This window comes from Helicoverpa armigera, chromosome 19 (genome assembly GCF_030705265.1).
Source record: "Helicoverpa armigera isolate CAAS_96S chromosome 19, ASM3070526v1, whole genome shotgun sequence".
Taxonomy (NCBI): domain Eukaryota; kingdom Metazoa; phylum Arthropoda; class Insecta; order Lepidoptera; family Noctuidae; genus Helicoverpa; species Helicoverpa armigera.
The window spans coordinates 499116-518349 of NC_087138.1; the positions used below are offsets into that span (position 1 = coordinate 499116).

General features: G+C 40.3%; 1 protein-coding gene across 1 annotated transcript in view; it reads left to right on the top strand.

Annotated features, from left to right (window-relative positions):
* The window catches only part of LOC110380322 (uncharacterized), a 93146-nt gene that overhangs the window by 60488 nt on the left and 13424 nt on the right, over window positions 1-19234 (top strand). The window contains exons 30-50 of the mRNA XM_064039380.1: window positions 365-502; window positions 662-873; window positions 1086-1222; window positions 1308-1438; window positions 2322-2540; window positions 2819-3023; window positions 3289-3429; window positions 3734-3873; window positions 4173-4406; window positions 4720-4855; window positions 6679-6787; window positions 7443-7646; window positions 7958-8078; window positions 8409-8599; window positions 8975-9113; window positions 9584-9785; window positions 10366-10567; window positions 11420-11608; window positions 14126-14287; window positions 14696-14807; window positions 16823-17076. Coding sequence (XP_063895450.1) covers window positions 365-502; window positions 662-873; window positions 1086-1222; window positions 1308-1438; window positions 2322-2540; window positions 2819-3023; window positions 3289-3429; window positions 3734-3873; window positions 4173-4406; window positions 4720-4855; window positions 6679-6787; window positions 7443-7646; window positions 7958-8078; window positions 8409-8599; window positions 8975-9113; window positions 9584-9785; window positions 10366-10567; window positions 11420-11608; window positions 14126-14287; window positions 14696-14807; window positions 16823-17076 — 3578 coding nt within the window. The remainder of the gene's footprint in view (window positions 1-364; window positions 503-661; window positions 874-1085; window positions 1223-1307; window positions 1439-2321; window positions 2541-2818; window positions 3024-3288; window positions 3430-3733; window positions 3874-4172; window positions 4407-4719; window positions 4856-6678; window positions 6788-7442; window positions 7647-7957; window positions 8079-8408; window positions 8600-8974; window positions 9114-9583; window positions 9786-10365; window positions 10568-11419; window positions 11609-14125; window positions 14288-14695; window positions 14808-16822; window positions 17077-19234) is intronic.

The following is a 19234-nucleotide window of genomic DNA, read 5'->3' on the forward strand; positions in this document are numbered from 1 at the left end:
GTAGTCAGAAGCCAGTAAGTCTGACACCAGTCTAACCAAGGGGTATCGGGTTGCCCGGGCAACTGGGTTGAGGAGGTCAGATAGGCAGTCGCTTCTTGTAAAGCACTGGTACTCAGCTGAATCCGGTTAGACTGGAAGCCGACCCCAACATGATTGGGAAAAAGGCTCGGAGGATGATGAGTAATGTTGTTGATATTGTTCTGTGTTTTAGTCGGGGTTTGAAAACTACGGGCTTTTTAGTCTACTTGCGTCTAGCAAGGCTTGCAAAAAAATGCTGTATACACTATCAAATCAAAATTCTGTAGCATATTCCCAGATTATGCTTCACCACGTATATTCCTAAATAATGTGATATTTTTTATAGGTCCGCAGTATCGCCGAGCCTGCCCAAAACATCATAGTTGCCAACATTGACTGGTCCGTCATTTGCAATCAATACAACTGCAGCGACGTCACTAACACAATCTTCAAAAACTTGAACAACACTAGTATTAATAAAGCTGTAAGTATTGATGACCTAGACAAATATCAAATTAAACCACCCTATAAATAAGAAGTTTCTGTATAGTTAAAAATCGCCAGTTTGTATAAAACTTTTGATAGCAAGGCATCGTTGCACTCCTGCTGTGTTATCAACTGTATTCTCATATTTTTATTCCAGCTCCCAAAATACCAACAAGAAGAGTTCTGGCGGTTCACCTTCATGTCTTCAATCATCCACCACATTGGGAACTTCATGTCCCACGGTGCTCGACTTCTGGGGCTGGCCAGTAAGGTAGACGTTACTGGCTTGACCAAGGGACAGTTAGAACCGATGCTAGATGCTCTCCTGCTCATCATCAGCGAAGATGCTATGGATAATGTTATGTATAGGTAAGCTGGAAAAACAAAAGACTCGTAAGAGGAATATTAGTTGAGATAGCTTTTGGCAACCATGAAGCTTTAGACTCGCATTTAATATTCATTGGTATCAACCAAATTGAATTAATTAGTCGTTGAATTGTGAATGTTATAGCACTCTAAAAGTTTCAACATATACCATAAAACGAAATTAAATATTGTATTCGTTCTCCTCTATTAATTAGTCTGCAGGGTATCGTGGATGAACTCCATCCACTGCTGGAAGGTCTTCCACTAGAGGTGGATCTGGAAGCACTGTCTTCTGGTTTGGCAGTCGTAAGGCAGCTCAAGAACTACCTGCTAGAAACAGTCGACCTTAAAGGTAACTATCATAACAGTCCTTTGTAATATATCTCCAGAGATACCCATTTTTTTTTGTCTCCTAACATAAAATGGGTTTTCAACAGTGGAAGTATCGAAACTATTCCCTGATGCTGAGGACATCGAGTTGGGTTTGAGTGCTCTTGGAATCAACAACACCAACTTCTGGTCTATCGCAGCACCAAGGATACACGCTGGACACTTGCAATTGAAACCAGTAAGTAAAATATTTGCATATGTCACCGGAAAATAACAAGACTCGTAAGTTGATTAATTTTCTACCTATTTTTGATCAACTCTCGGAAAATAATAAACGGCAGTTGAAATGTACTAGTTAACGCATTGAATTTTAGCTAATGGGTCAACTTAGTTATATTTGTCAATTAAGTATATGTCGGAGACTGTCATTAGTACGGACACTAAACGTCACGCAAACGCGCCCTCTGGTGGCGTTTCCGGTGAAACAACATTTTGGCGCGCTCGGCAGAGTCGTGGTGGTCGGCGTGGCGTCGACGGAGCTCAGTCTTGGTCGAGTCGTCGTGCTGCACACATCTCGATACTGCCTTACGTCAAGTCTAGTGTACCTAGTGTTGTAGTGCCGTTGTATGTAGATCCATATTGTAAAGCGTGTAAAGTGTCTTTTGAAATTAAAGTGTAAAGATTCTTCTAACCTAGCAGACAGACATGTGTTGCTGGGGAGTTTGTTCCGCCACTTCTCTCCCCAGCCAAAACACATAGGAAGTGGCGAAGGGCGGGCGTTTTGGGGGCTGTCTTTTGTTCCGACTTATTTAAATAAACGTTTGAGTTTTTAGTTTGTTTGAGTTTTTAGTTTGTTTGAGTTTTTAGTTTGTTTGAGTTTTTAGTTTGTTTGAGTTTTGAGTTTGTTTGAGTTTTGAGTTTCTTTGAGTTATCTCTTTGCTTGATTACCCTAACTGATGTCGGACGATAGTGCCATCCTGATGACGCCTCCGACATATATAACTATTTTATGCAGTGGCCGTGGTTGTCCAGTCCACACACAAAAGTAACAAACCACCACCAGATTAGATGGACAGCGTTCACTAAACCGTAACTTAACCAATTATATTATTTTCTTCTAGCTGTTATCCTCAAAGCCAGACGACAGTCACATCGGTAGATACGTGTGCCAGATAGACTGGATGTCCAAAGTCCTGGTGCCTTCGAACCTCGACGTGGTGACGGCAGACGATGTGTTCGGAGCAGTCACTGAGCAGTTTTGTGGCTTACCTGATGATATTGCGAAACAAGTGCTGCCTGTGCTTATTAGGAATTTCAACTTCAGTTTAATTCTTGATAAGGTACTATGAATTGTTTAAAAAAAAATCAGCTTTATGTACTGTTGAGAACCCATTAAGCAGCCCGGTAGGATTGTTTGTGTCTGTTCATATCTTTGAAATCAGTTAAAGTATTACAGTAGTAGCTAACAAATAAATAATAGTAACTAAACCCCAGACCAAGTTTCTTTATCCATACAAACATTTTTGATTCCACTAAATATTTGCTCAATGTCTATTTAATTAAGTATATTAGAAAGCACAAAATACTCAACTTGAACCAAAATTATTTTAACCCACAGGTAGCAAGTACCCTCCTCACGAAACTATACTCCGCCTCAAACCTGACTGAAGAGGAAGGGTCCACAGTGCTCTCCAAGTATTCAGAAATGGCTGCCCTGCTGCCGATGCTGCAGCAGAACATGGGAGAAGTGGGAGAGACCCTCGCCAACGAGACGCTGTTCCAGAGCTTGAAGGACTTCAGCTCTGTTGGGAATCTGCTCTCGTGTACGTACCATTATTAACAACCAAAAAACAAACATGTGTTAGCACTTTTAGCAGTATAAGTTAAAGCAAAGGAGACCGATAGTAAATATTCGGCAGTGAAAAAAAGACAGCAAGGTTTTCCTTTCTTTTTCCAGAAAAATACCTATATTAGTCTTCTCCGATGAGGACCAATTTTTTGTCAATCTTTATTAGTATACCTAGTTGGTCGAATGTAATACCAATGCAAAATGACTGCTTCTTCTTCTAATTCTATAGTTCTCCACAGCTCCGGAATTCTTATCGAGCGCCGGTAACATGCTGTGCGGCAAACCGTTTGAGATGAACACGAACCGGTTCTACAAGTCCATCGCGGCCACCCAGGACTTCTCCACACAACCTGACCAGGCACAACTTGATGTACTGCCCAGTAAGTAATACCTATATTGTCCAGATTTTCTGTCTTCACTCCTGTATTGGATACACTGATTCGTCAAATACCTATAGATATCTTAACCAGGTATGACTGACTGTCAATGTTATGTAACATAACAAATGCTCTCTATTGCATTTAAGATCAAACCTTCTTCTACGTGGCCAACTTGGCTCAAAAAATTTTAAAAATTCGGCTATCACACCTATCCTCAACATATGGAGCTGGCCTCAATTTATTCGTGCCTTATAGAATAAATGCGATTATTTTCCATCTGCTAACAATACATTTCTTTGTACAGCTGACTTCTGCCGTTCCCTATACACGGACATCATCAACGTGGAAGGCGGTAAAATCGTGTGGAGCTTCGTGAAGCCGCTCATCATGGGCAAGATCCTCTACACTCCGCCCACCCCCGCCGTCACCAGGATTATACAGAAGGTAAACTGTCCTAAGATATTTTAAGTATTTGCTAGGAAAAGGGTCAACATTCAGGTTAAAAACTGCAAGTTTTTCGGTCGTTCTTAATAGCTTGGTTAGTTTAACATCTCATTTATCTTTTATCTTCAATTCTGACTAGCTATGTGTTGTGAAATCAACTTCGTATCTCCCCAAAATAGTTATAACCTATTATTTTACTATCAGCCATTCATGCCCTTCAAAACATGGTTACTGGATTTCCTATCTGATTTCCATTAACACAGCTTAACCCACCTAATTCTTTAAACATTTGTCCACAGGCAAACTCAACATTTTCGACAATGATAAAGCTGACCCGTCTAGTCCAGTCGTTCTCCTCCTCATTTCCAGCAGTAGGCAAGCTATCCTCTCACCGGGACGGCATAGCTGTCCTGAGGAGGCTGGTGACCGCCCCCCAGTTCAGCAGCCTCAGGAAGATGTTGATCCAAGGAGATGATGTGGCCATGCCTGACGTTGATGTCGATGGACTTTTTGATCAGTTCGGGGACTTGGACGTAAGGATAACTATGATATTTAGGGTCTATCTAGATCAGAATTTATTTTTTGCTATTGGTTTTCAAAATTATGTATTTCTGTTTGTTTGTTCTCCTTCAGCATAAAAATAAAATTCGATACGTTTGTTATAAACATCTAAAAAAGGATTAATCGAAATCTTGGGTTATCACAACCTAACACATTAGTTCTCTCTGTTTACTTACATACTAGGACCAGCTGAAATTCCTGCAAAGTATTCAAAAAACCCAGCAGTTTTACAGAGACAAAATCTCACAGTTTACACATATGTACTGAATGTCCTGTCTTCTCCAGAGCATAGGTAGCTTGCTGTCCAAGGCAGCTCAGCTCCTGCAATGCATCAACCTGGACCGGTTCCAGCCGTCTCCCAGCGAAGATCACCTGTCCCACGAAGCGGCACAGCTCAGCATCGTCAACGAATTTTCCGCCGGTAAGTGCAGTTTTCGTCAAGTTTTGCTTGTCCGAAGTCGGTTACAAGTAGACTGCATGCTATTCAACTACCACTTAATAAACTAAAACTCCTAAATAAAATACCTTTCTTTTTTTGTTATCATTAGATAGATCTTTGATTACATATACTGTTACTAATTAATTTCTGGGTTATAGTTTACAAACCATTGTATTTATTAATAAAAAAATCGATAAGTTGTGTTGAAAAATGCTTACAGGAAGAAGGAAATACATATAAACAAAGGCTTAAAAAGAAAATAATTAGACACAATTTTAATGACCTGTTCAAAGTCCAATATATATTATAGAACAAAATTACCTTGTAATTCGTTGAAAGAAAAGTGGGCTTCAAAAATTTTATGACGAGTTTTTCTCAATCTTTTTTGTAAATGATTACAAGTTAATTTCAGAAATCGCATTAAATAAAAATAAGCAAGGAATCAAATAGTCGAATAGTTTCATTTTAACAACAAAAACGCACCTTTTAGTGACATCCTCACAAACCTTTGTGCTTCAATGCATACGGCGTTACTCGATAGATGGCGCTGTTCACGGCAGTGGATATTCTGAATCGCGCTATGGTTTCGTTCACAAAGTTAGACTAAGTAGCAATCACATGAATTTTTTGACATATACTAACTTGTTGTGAAAAGCCTATGCTGAAACTAGAACCTAAGTTCTGGTAGGTAGTTACTTACCTAATTTTTGAACAGTCAGTACTATGCTGACTTAATTTACCCCCTATTAGATCTATGAAAAAAATTATGGAAACATGAAGTCTTATTTATTATTATTTTATCGAGTCCCCGGGGAACGTTTTCCCGTATTGGGATTAAATATACGGCCCCGAAAGTAACAAAGACGCATCTAACACTTTTTCCAAAATTGAGTTATTATGAGAGCTTTCGCCCACAACAATTTTTTCACGCGATTTCACACACAAATGTCCCGAGATAACTGCTGCCCATAGCCGGATGGTGACAAAAACCTATGTCCTTCTCCCGGGTCTACGCTATCTCCCTTCTAATTTTCAGCTTAATCGGTTCAGCCATTCTCGAGTTATAAAATGTGTAACTAACACGGCTTTCTTTAATATACATATTTAGATTATACAATGTGTCCCGGGGATAAGTGACCGCCCGAAATTTTTTGAATATTTGTACAAAATTAAGGATAATTTCCTTTATATTTGGGACTTACCGCCTTTGGTTTTTTTTAATGATTTTTTGTAAATATTGTGACGTGCTGCAGTTTTTTTAAGATATTTCCTAAGTTTTTACATCTTTTTAAATTCTTTTTTCTTTATTGACTAGCCGACATCATAGTTTATCAATTAAAATTATCAAACATAACAAAAATGTAATAAAACATTTATTAGAAAAAAAAGAAAATAAAAATTCAAAGAAAATAACGCCTTTTTTTCAGTTTTTTCAAAATAAGTCCAATAAATGCCCCCTTAATATCACTTTCTTTTAATTTATTAATAAACTACATGATGTTTCCTACAATAGCTCACAACAATGTTTCCTGCTATTTCAAACAAATGCAAAAATACAGTCAGTTGAAATTTGAAAAAAAAGAGCAAAGCCTGTTATTAACAGGCCTGACAATAAAATATTTTTAATGATTTTTTTCAAAAATATAAATGAAATTATCCTTAATTTTGTACAAATATTCAAAACATTTCGGGCGGTCACTTATCCCCGGGACACATTGTATATAACCGTAATGAGGAAATCAAACTCACAGGATCAAGATTGTAAAATACAAGATTTAACTCTCTTTTTTTTTATTTATTCCTAGGTGTGGTATTCCTGAACAGTGACAAACTGGATAACTCGCTGACAAACGTGGAGTATAAGATCAGAATGGATATCGACAACGCACCTACTACCACCAGGCTTAAAGACTAGTATGTATCTCCCTAAAATATAATAAATATTAGTTTCAATACTTTTTAGAAACTATGGACTTAGGTGGAGACCACGGACTAGCAAGCGCAGCGTAGGACGTCCACCAACAAGGTGGACAGACAACCTTATAAAGGTCGCCGGAAGACGCTGGATGCAGGTCGCCTCCAACAGGTATCTGTGGAGATCTAAGGTAGAGGCCTATGTTCAGCGGTGGACGTCCTATGCTTGAGATGATGATGATGGACTTATGTACATATTACTGAGTAGGTATCAGTCAAAAAGGTAATCGTTGTGTTCAGACCTAACACTGACCTATCAAATACAAATTAAACAAAGGTAGGCAGTTATTGTTTCGACGTCTTATTTCAATTTAACGTCCCAAGGGCTGGTTTTTATTTTGGTCAAAAATTAAGCATTGTCACACAACGTGGCAATGCTGCCAGCCAGAGGTGCACTCCCGGTGGGGAGCGATGAGGAGGAGTTTTTAATGCCATTTTTTAATCATAATTATTATTTCATTCAATAGTTAGTAGGTAGGTGTATATAATTTGTATATTCTTGAAATCAGAAGTCCCTGTTGACCAGTGAAAATAATATCATAATAATCTAAATATTCTAGAACTTTCAATCTTAAATCCACTTGTTTCCCTACAGCCTATGGATCCCAGGTCCCGAGTCCAACTTCATAGAACACATGCGCTACTTCCGAGGGTTCGTGCAGATCCAGGACATCGTGGACAAGGCCATCATCCGCCTCTCGCACAACTCCTCAAGGAGGGAGAGGAGAGAGACTCAGCAGGAGATTGACTGGGCTGTGTATACGCAGCAGACTCCGTACCCTTGTTATAGGAGGGATTAGTAAGTTGTGATCATAATGGAATTACAAAAACTGCCGCATTATCAAACAGCTTTTAATTATCTTAAACTTGTGATACTAAACTATCGCAAACTTTAAATCCTGTAGTCTTATTTTTTTGTTCTTTTTTGTGCCCTAAATCACTTTCTATTTACTTTGGATTCTCACCTAGAAATAATTGATATGTGACTATTACGCAAGCATCACTAAGCTGCCTACAGCTTAAATTCTTCATCCGCTCATTCCAAAATAAACTTTAGGTATATTTGTAACTTTCACAAAACAGATAAAAAACTGAATGTATAATTTGCAGCTTCCAGACATCTCTATACGAGTCACAGTCGCTGATCGTGGCGTTCTTCTTCTCCCTACTGTTCACCGTAGCCTCTGCCGTGAGGTTCATTGTGTCTGACAAGGAGTCCGGGAATACCATGGTAAGAACTCCCATTGCTTAATTACAACATCTTTTAGGAGACTTGGACTTTTAAGTCCGAAATCGCCAATCCACTTCGAGAAAGCGTGGTGATTAACGCTCATTGTTTCTCTGATATGATGAGATCTATTGATCCAAGTGAAACAATAAAAATGGCAGATGACCATGATAAAAACCATGATTTTCATTGCACCTACAATACAGTTCCAAACTTCCAATATATACCGTTTTTCTTAAGCTACTTTATGTTTCTCTCCCCTTAGCACATTACATCTACAAGTTCCAACATGCACAAGGTTCCTTAAACTACCTTACATCTTTCTTCCCTTAGCTTATGTCAGTGATGGGCGTGGATCTCCGCTGGCACACTCTGTCCTGGTTCCTCTCCTCCTGCCTGGAGATGACGCTGACCTGCCTCTGCATCACGCTGGTGCTGTACCTGGGACATATACTGCCGAACACAGATCCTAGTCTCGTGTTTGTTCTGCTGTTCATATTTGGATTGGCAGTGCTGAGTTTCTGGTGAGTGGTGCGAAGGTCATACTTAAAAAATAATGTGTGTACCTCTAATATGCGTGTGTATGTGTGTTTTGTAGAGTAAGGGTTTTGAGCAGGATTGGTTTTCATTGGTAATCAGTGGATTATTCATTTTACCAAAAACATCCACGAAAACAATTGCAATTATCTTTTTTAAAAATAACTCATTCGAGCAATGTGGAAAGTAACTCCGAATCAAGAAAAAGGTTTACACCTATGCATAATAGGCCATTTTTCACCAGGAGTTCTTAAGCAATAACACAAATGAAACTGTCACAACAAAACCAATACCATTTTCGTTAGCTTAATTTTCTTCAAAACGGTACTTTCCACCACCTTAACCCCTGATTCCTTCCGCAGCTACATGCTATCCAAGCTGTTCTCGTCAGCGAGCGTGGCGGCGGTGTGCGCTGCCATGCTGTACCTCGTGAGCTTCATGCCCTTCATCATCATACTGTCGCTGGAGGCAGTTCTCTACAGCTCGCTCAAGACTATTGTTGTAAGTTTGTTACTCTATGTTTACAGAAATGATTTTTCTCTTGGAAGTAGGTAGTTTTGATTTGAAAAAATAACAAATCTTGTATATCAAAAATATTTTATTATGCACTAGTGACCCGCCCCGGCTTCGCACGGGTGCAATGCTTGCATGTAATGCATATAAACCTTCCTCTTCAATCAATATCTATTTAAAAAAAAACCCGCATCAAAATCCGTTGTGTAGTTTTAAAGATTTATAAATATAGGGCCAGGGAAAGCGACTTTGTTTTATATTATGTAGTGATCCCGATATGTAGGTACCTATTACGGGTCAGTCCTAAAACTCCCTAGACATCTTATACAAAATAACTGCCCCCAACTGTTCCATGCCACTTATTTTCTTATTTTTTGACGCAAACGGATACTTTTCATTGTGTACCACTCTTTTTTCAAGCAATAAAACGCTTTTAAAATTCTATTTTACTTCTGTAGTGCCTCTCAATGTCATCATCCCTCTGCTACGCATTCCTCTACATCACGCGGTTCGAGGCGCACGGCTCCGGCGCTGGCTGGCCACAGCTGTGGGCGGCGCCGGCTGATAGTGATGACATGAGCATCGGCCTGGCTGCACTCATGATAATCGTTGATGCCGCTATCTATCTGGCTATTGGGTGGACTATTGATCGGTATTTTGGTGAGTGATTAGTTGATTTATAGGAGGTTTACGATAGATGAAAAATTAAATTTGTTAAATTTGTTTTTAAATGTTCTTTTTATCTTTTTATCGGTGTTATGCTCATGTTGTTAAGGGCATTTATGCGTCTTATATTTTGCGCAATAAAACTTATTTTCTTTCTTTCTTTCTTTCTATGTAACTGCACCATGAAAATGATTGACTAGACCGAATATTGTCTATCAGTACTTTGATACCTAATTTATTAATTAAGTAATTAAACGTCTTTATTATCTAGTAGCTATGTACATACATATAATGTACACAGTCTGATTTCACTTTTAGTATATGGTGCTCTAAACTTGTGAATTAAAACAGCGTTCAATTTACAAAATTAACTCGATGGGCTCGGTGTTGAGTAGGTCTGTACTTCGGAATGCTTAAGTACATTCAACTTTACCTTCAGTCTAAATATCTATAAATGATTTAAGTAATTAGCGGGGGCTTCCGTTTAAATCATTACTCCTGCTTTAGCTCCAAACAAATTTTTTGACAATCATCCCATACCTACTAACATGGATTTCCCATCAAATCCTCCCAGGTATAAAAACAATAAAGAGCAACATAACGTACTGCTCTACCACCGACGAGAAGGCAGGAGTCAGCATCGTGAACATCAGCAAGGTATACGGCCCCCGCTCACGGCGCCCTAAGCTGGCGCTCGACAACGTCTCCATAGAACTGCAGAAGGGACAGATTACAACGCTGTTGGGACATAACGGTGCTGGGAAGACTACGCTCATGTAAGTTTATATTTTTTGAAATTGGTGAAGCTACTTGGCAAATTATATTGGTTAAGCGAAAATTTTATTATTATTATTAATTGTTTATTACTTCACTTTGAATGAGTAACTTAGTGTTTTGGACGTTAAAAGGTGCTTGCCTATTTCGAAAAGCCCAATTTTGATTACCGACACTTGTTATTTGTAACATTCGGACAAATTGAACACTACATAGAGAATAAATTGTCATTCTTAGGTACCTAACTCTTTAACTGGTTGATTTTCAAGACTAGGAATATCGCAACAAAAAGATTTCCAAATTAGCGGATTTTCCACTGTAGCAAAACCATACTTCAATAAATCTGCCTCTCGCATACATTGCCTAATTTAAGCATTGTTACTTGGTACTTGTGAATTACTAGGCTAGTGCCAAAGAGATGCTAGCATATGGTGTCGTGTCTTTGGTTAGCACATACATGCGCGTCACCGCTATGTGCGGTTAAGGGTTGGACCACATCTGGTAGCACGGAATCGCATTTGTTCCGCCTGTGCTACCACATGCTGCAGTATGCTACTGCGAACTGGTAAAACTGATACTGTGAACTGGTGAAAGGATGCGTTAGCATGCTATCGCGCGCTTCAGCGTTCCGGAGTCTCCCTGCCGACCATTGCATTTTGTCCGTGATGCCGATCGCCTCGAGGATTCCGCCGCGTGCTATCGCATTATGCTTTCTGTCTCGGTCTAGCACATGGCAGTTCTACGCGACAGAAAGAGAAAGGGCAACGGAAAAGGCGATTCTGTGCTGCCAGATGTAGTCCAACGCTAATCCGCTAGTACAGAACCAGTCTTGACGTTGAATAATCCCCTCTTAGTAAGATCCTGACGGGCATGCTGCGGCCGACGTCGGGGCACGTGTCGGTGCGGGCGGCGCGCGCGCGGCTGGGCGTGTGTCCGCAGCGCGACGTGCTGCTGCCGGCGCTGAGCGCGCGCGAGCACGTGCAGCTGTACGCGCGCCTCAACACGCGCCTCCAGCCGCACCAGGTGCCGCATGAGGTGGACAGGTGAGCCAACACCCCTCGCAGTAACATCCTGACGTGCTGCTGCCGGCGCTGAGCGCGCGCGAGCACGTGCAGCTGTACGCGCGCCTCAACACGCGCCTCCAGCCGCACCAGGTGCCGCATGAGGTGGACAGGTGAGCCAACACCCCTCGCAGTAACATCCTGACGTGCTGCTGCCGGCGCTGAGCGCGCGCGAGCACGTGCAGCTGTACGCGCCTCAACACGCGCCTCCAGCCGCACCAGGTGCCGCATGAGGTGGACAGGTGAGCCAACACCCTCGCAGTAACATCCTGACGTGCTGCTGCCGGCGCTGAGCGCGCGAGCACGTGCAGCTGTACGCGCGCCTCAACACGCGCCTCCAGCCGCACCAGGTGCCGCATGAGGTGGACAGGTGAGCCAACACCCTCGCAGTAACATCCTGACGTGCTGCTGCCGGCGCTGAGCGCGCGAGCACGTGCAGCTGTACGCGCGCCTCAACACGCGCCTCCAGCCGCACCAGGTGCCGCATGAGGTGGACAGGTGAGCCAACACCCCTCGCAGTAACATCCTGACGTGCTGCTGCCGGCGCTGAGCGCGCGCGAGCACGTGCAGCTGTACGCGCGCCTCAACACGCGCCTCCAGCCGCACCAGGTGCCGCATGAGGTGGACAGGTGAGCCAACACCCCTCGCAGTAACATCCTGACGTGCTGCTGCCGGCGCTGAGCGCGCGCGAGCACGTGCAGCTGTACGCGCGCCTCAACACGCGCCTCCAGCCGCACCAGGTGCCGCATGAGGTGGACAGGTGAGCCAACACCCCTCGCAGTAACATCCTGACGTGCTGCTGCCGGCGCTGAGCGCGCGCGAGTGCAGCTGTACGCGCGCCTCAACACGCGCCTCCAGCCGCACCAGGTGCCGCATGAGGTGGACAGGTGAGCCAACACCCCTCGCAGTAACATCCTGACGTGCTGCTGCCGGCGCTGAGCGCGCGCGAGCACGTGCAGCTGTACGCGCGCCTCAACACGCGCCTCCAGCCGCACCAGGTGCCGCATGAGGTGGACAGGTGAGCCAACACCCCTCGCAGTAACATCCTGACGTGCTGCTGCCGGCGCTGAGCGCGCGCGAGCACGTGCAGCTGTACGCGCGCCTCAACACGCGCCTCCAGCCGCACCAGGTGCCGCATGAGGTGGACAGGTGAGCCAACACCCCTCGCAGTAACATCCTGACGTGCTGCTGCCGGCGCTGAGCGCGCGAGCACGTGCAGCTGTACGCGCGCCTCAACACGCGCCTCCAGCCGCACCAGGTGCCGCATGAGGTGGACAGGTGAGCCAACACCCCTCGCAGTAACATCCTGACGTGCTGCTGCCGGCGCTGAGCGCGCGCGAGCACGTGCAGCTGTACGCGCGCCTCAACACGCGCCTCCAGCCGCACCAGGTGCCGCATGAGGTGGACAGGTGAGCCAACACCCCTCGCAGTAACATCCTGTGGAGTATGCTGGGCTCGCGGTAGACGAGTGCATGAAAGGCCTTACCTTATCGAGGCTGTATTTGAAGAGTTATCGCGGAACGGCTTCAAAAGGAAGTTGAGTTTTAATCAGCAAGCCTCGCCCGTAACTTATTTGGAACATCGCAAATGCCAATAAAATTTTGAGTGGAAAAATGACTAATGTAGTTTTTCATATGAAATTAAATGAAAATCGTTATCTTCAGAGACAGTGAATATAAAAGGTGGTAAAACTGTAGGCATGCGAAAATAATAACATAAATAATATTTTCATCCCACCATCTCGGAAAGAGTAGTTTTCCCCTTTGATATCTGAGCGCAAAAGCCGTTTTTATCCTCTAGAGCGGCAAAGTGATTTGAATTTAGAACATCGTGTGCAATACTCCATTTGTGAAAATCTTGATAAGACTTTTCATACAAATACATATTAAACAAATAAAATACTGCCTAAAATAATTATTCAATTAATTAAGTAATTTTTATTATTGTTTTTACATAGATTTTTAACCTCGTTTCATTTTTAAACTGAGTTTTCAAATAAATGAACTTTAATACGTACTTCTTTTTAATTTGACACTCATATGTGCGCGCCATTTTGTTTTAGTAATTTCCTCGATGAGGTGGGATGAAAAGTTACGTGTTGCACTCGAGTGCAAAGATTTTTCACCTTGTGCTCTTTTGATTCCCTCGCTATCGCTCAGGATTCTAATTATTGAAACACTCGCTACGCTCGTGTTTCAATTTTAGAATCCTTTGCTTGCTCGGTCATCAAAATTGAGCACGCGGTTAAAAATCCACTTTGCACTCTTGTATAACAAATAACTATTAATTAAACTCGAAACTAGGTAGGTACAAATCTATTTTCTACAATTAATATACTCTTCTATTGTGTAGAAGTACACACATAGTTTCTATTCCTACACTTTGACAGACAAGGTTTTTAATGTTTATTATATCTCAAGTGTTTCCAGTGGTTTGAGAAAAAATCTCTCAAAATTTCTCCCAAACCATACCAGCCACCAATGATATCTCTCCTTCCAGAATGCTGGAAGTGCTATCCCTGGGCCCAGTGAGCTCGGAGCCAGTGTCGCGACTATCAGGCGGCACTCGGCGCCGCCTGTGCGTGGCGCTGGCCTTCATCGGGCAGCCCAACCTCGTGTTCCTCGACGAGCCCACGGCTGGAGTCGATCCTGCTGCTAGGAGGTGAGGAAAACTGACTGGTGCATTCGCCTTTTGATTTTGGCTTTAGAATTTTTTAGAAAAGTAAAATCACATGACGATTTGTATGGAATTATGTTTGTACTAAGATATGGTATAGTTGGCCAAGTATATATTCTAAAAACAAGATTTAAATTATTGATTTGAGAGTTAATAAGACGTTTCGTGTAATGGCTTACCCCAGCCATGCACAGACCTTTTAAATCATGTTTAAGTTTTGTACGTTTTATTTGCGAAAAAACTTCGTAAATATATAAATGAACATAAGTTTTAAGTTATGTATGAGAGCTATAAGACTGGAAGCCGACCCCAACATAATTGGAGAAAGGCCAGGCAGATAATGGCATAGTCATTGAGAGTCCCGTACGTGTCTGAACAACACCTGAATTCCAGGGACATCTGGTCAATGATAGTGAAGCTGAAAGAAGACCGCACCATCCTGATGACCACGCACCATCTCGACGAGGCAGAACTGCTCAGTGACCAGATCGTCATCATGCATAAGGTAAGAACTTGTCTATATATTAATGTTTATTACTTCTTTACTCAAACACTGCTGAACGTATTTTGGCAGTAATAAAGCTTATAAGTATATCAGAATAATATATAGGCTAGGTGTTTTTTTTACCTAGGAACGTAACGTAGTGCTCTTAAAAAACAATTAAACCGCTTGCAGAAGCTGGTAAGATCATACGAGTATATTCTCAACATAAGCTGAAATACTGTCTTTATTAATTAGGACATTTTAACAACTCAGTACTTTAAAAGAAAACTGTCTCATAATTAATTAAGTACATCTAAGTTAAACTACGCTACTACATACGCTCTGTCCGTAGATTTATTTTAGGACATTAAAAATGAACAAAACTGAAAGTTGTATATACATAATATTTTTTTTTTTAATTAATGTAAATATTAAAAGAATGATTTCTGTTTCCAACTACAAAACTGAAATAAATAGGTAGGTAGTACTCTAGTACTAAAGTCCGCGCAATAATTCAGGTCGCGCGAGGAAACGCTACGCAATCCGCTAAAATAAGCTTTATAAAGCTAAAGGCTTTATGAAAATTAAATCCGCCCCTAAGACGACCCACTAACCAAATTGACATATATTCTCATAATATCGATGTTTATTAAATAAATCCCTAAAAAGCACTTTTCAAAACATATTTTGAAAGTATATGTCATGAATAGAATTTTACAGTCGGTACTTTTACCATTCAGTAGATATTATACATGTCTATTAATATTAATATAATCTATCATACGTTACATCATACTTTTCTATATTTTTTGTCATTTAAAAACAAAACGTGTGCTCCATAGGAACGCGAATTGTAGACTGTTTGTAAATTAATACACGTGAGGGGTGAACGAAGGGTGACTGAAAATCAATAAATGGGCGGGCGGGAACGTCTAGACTGACCAATCCGAGCACTATTTCACTCGGTCTAGACTAAAACCTACTTGCATCCTTATCACTCATACTACAACGCCATTACAACATTACATTCTTAAATTAAACTTTAAATTCAAATTAGAATTCCAAACAAAAAATATCAGGGTAAACTTCAAGAAATTCTCTATACTTTTGAATAAAAATATTCTTCGCAAACAAAACACAGTCGCCGTGAAAAATCGCTGAAGTTCAGTTCCTGCATCGCGCAAGTGAAGTTTTCACACCAGTTTTATACAGTTCCAAATTTCGACGACATTGTACTGTCGGGGGTCCGTGGCTACTCCGGAAGGCGGTGCTGGCAGGAGCCGCTCTAAATCCTGCTTTACCATATGAAACAGCGATAAGCTAATATTAATTATAACGTGAATAGTTTAAACATTGATGAAACGATGGGTTAACACTGATGATACGAGACAATGTCTCCACATGACGGTAGTAGCCAATATGACCTCTTTTGCTTTTTCATTTTGCAAAAAAAAAATAAAAACCTCTTTTTGAATTTTCTAAAGATTTTTCGGTCAATATAAAATCGGTTTTGTTGGTATTTTAAGAAAGAGACCCGATTTAGTCAATCAATTCGAAAGGTTACTATCTCTCTGCATTGGTTTATTTATTTTATTTGCTTAAATTAATTACTAGACAAGTGCCTGCTATATAATCCATCATTTTCAAGCTAAAAAAATACTAACATTACAACAAACCTATAAAGAACATTTTTTGAATATTTCGGTTCAGGCGAATTTTCAGGCCTGATAATGCATGTACGAATTCCATACTTAAATAAACTTACATGATATATGCATTTTATTCATACGATACTAACAAAATGCTTGGAATAGAGCAGTTTTTAATCCTTGCCGACATTAAAACCTTGTGAGCTATTAATTTTTTTATTTTATTATTAAACATTTAGCTATTAAAATAGTCGTTACCATACAAACAACTGTTCCAATTCTTTTCTTTTAACCGACTTCCACGAAATAAGGTTCTTAATCCACCCAAAAACAGGCTCAAAATAACCTTTAATTATTTCTACCATTCCAAAAATTCAAACTTTGCAGGGCCAAGTTCACACGACAGGATCTCCGATAGAAATCAAACGCACTCTTGGCAACGGATACAAATTGACCGTGGTCTACCCGGACCGAGCCCCGGACCACGACGAGACCTGGGAGGAGACCAGTCAGGAAGAGAAGACCAAGCAGCTTCTGACCGTGGTTCGAGACGTCGTGAAGAATGCTAATGTTATTGATGTCAATGGTTTAGAAGTTGAGATTGGGCTGCCTTTCTTTGATGTCAATGGGATTAATAATAAGTAAGTAAACTCTTTTGCAAAAAAAGCGGGCACCTATGCGAAATCTTAGTTTTAAGGACTTTACGAGTATTTCAAAGGGTTTTAATGATTGTAGTATGTTTCTAGCATCAAAAGAGTTAGCCGAGCATGCGTGACAGTGTATTCTAAATTTGAATTTTGTACAATTGCTAAGAAATTGGTTAAACCTTGTTTTGGACTAATTGCTGGCAGAAAGTTCGTCGGTGTTTCGAAAAGTTTTTGAAGTGATTTTCAGAAAAATGATAATGCAGTTTTAATTAATGATTAATGCACTTTTTTGTTAGATCAAAACATTTTTGAAAAACTATGCGTATTTGATAAAAATTTCACCTGTTCTAAATGGGCTATACTGATGGTTGATGGCAATGTTAACAGTTTCGGTATTTTAGTGTAAAGCGTTCTATTGTTTAGATATTGTACCCAAGTGTTTTAAAATATCGCTTTTTCATAAATAAACACTATTTAGAAGAGTATCAGTACTTTGAGCTTCGACAAAACCGATTTAAAGTAAGCAGTACCGATCACAACTCGTCTCCTATCAGACTTTCACATTTTTGAAAGTCTTGAAATTCTACAAAATACAGAAAATAGCGCGTAGGCTGTGAGCACGAGGTCTTAAGGTCTCGTAATCACTGATTTTTAAACAACCTCGTCTCTTGGGAAACTCCGTAGAACTCTGAAGATCTATGAGTCTGAGCGTTCAAATAGCGTGTTTTCATCCCACGGACATTTGATTAAATTAACTTGCCTACAATGAGATTTTCTGGAATCTACTGCACTTTCCTGCTTAAATCATAACAATAATGGGCTATCTACTCATTTCTTAAGAACCATACGTTTGGCCAATAATTTTGAATTCTTGACTCCCTTTCAGCTAAATCGTCGTTTAGAAACCCGATACCTATGGAGTTATCGAGAGCTTCAACGCGGCAATAATTTGACTTTTTAGATAGCTTTAACCCTCCTCATAATTTTTCATGTGGTTAATTTTAACATTTATCACAAAATTTGGTATTTTTAAATGTCAAAGTTCGATAGGAGACGAGTTGTGATCGGTACTGCTTACTTTAAATCGGTTTTGTCGAAGCTCAAAGGTACTGATACTCTTCTAAATAGTGTTTATTTATGAAAAAGCGATATTTTAAAACACGTGGGTACAATATCTAAACAATAGAACGCTTTACACTAAAATACCGAAACTCTTAACATTGCCATCAACCATCAGTATAGCCCATTTAGAACAGGTGAAATTTTTATCAAATACGCATAGTTTTTCAAAAATGTTTTGATCTAACAAAAAAGTGCATTAATCATTAATTAAAACTGCATTATCATTTTTCTGAAAATCACTTCAAAAACTTTTCGAAACACCGACGAACTTTCTGCCAGCAATTAGTCCAAAACAAGGTTTAACCAATTTCTTAGCAATTGTACAAAATTCAAATTTAGAATACACTCTCACGCATGCTCGGCTAACTCTTTTGATGCTAGAAACATACTACAATCATTAAAACCCTTTGAAATACACGTAAAGTCGTTAAAACCAAGATTTCGCATAGGTGCCCGTTTTTTTTGCAAAAGAGTGTATATTTTAATTTTAAAGGCAAAAAGTAAATTGATATAAATAAAAAAAGAGCGCTATTACAAAATCGAATTGCTCAGTTGTAGGTAAATTAGACGATAGCCGGCAGCACTTGCGCATGTGTGCGTCTAGTGAAATACGCAACGCACACCTGCGGACCGCCACGCGGCACAAACAAACTTGAGACTTTGCCACTTTTTTCCGAAATAATTTATTGTTTTTATAGTTTATGAAATATTATTTGTACCGATGAATTTTATAACCTAGAATAGCTCGATTGAGTTACAATAAACAAGTAATCGTTTACAATTTTTAAATTATTTAATCGACAACCAAACTTTTCACCATGTTTATCAATTATAAGTAATTGATTTATAAAAAAAACTAAAATCTATAATTCGTCTTCCATGTATTGTATCTTCATTTTCCTGCAACAATGAAAACTAGGAATGTAGATAGTTTATTAAAACAAATATGTCACGTATACCTTTTGCGGGTGACAAAAAATACTTACCATATTATTTGTACTGGTATTCAATTGAGTCTGATAGTCTGAAT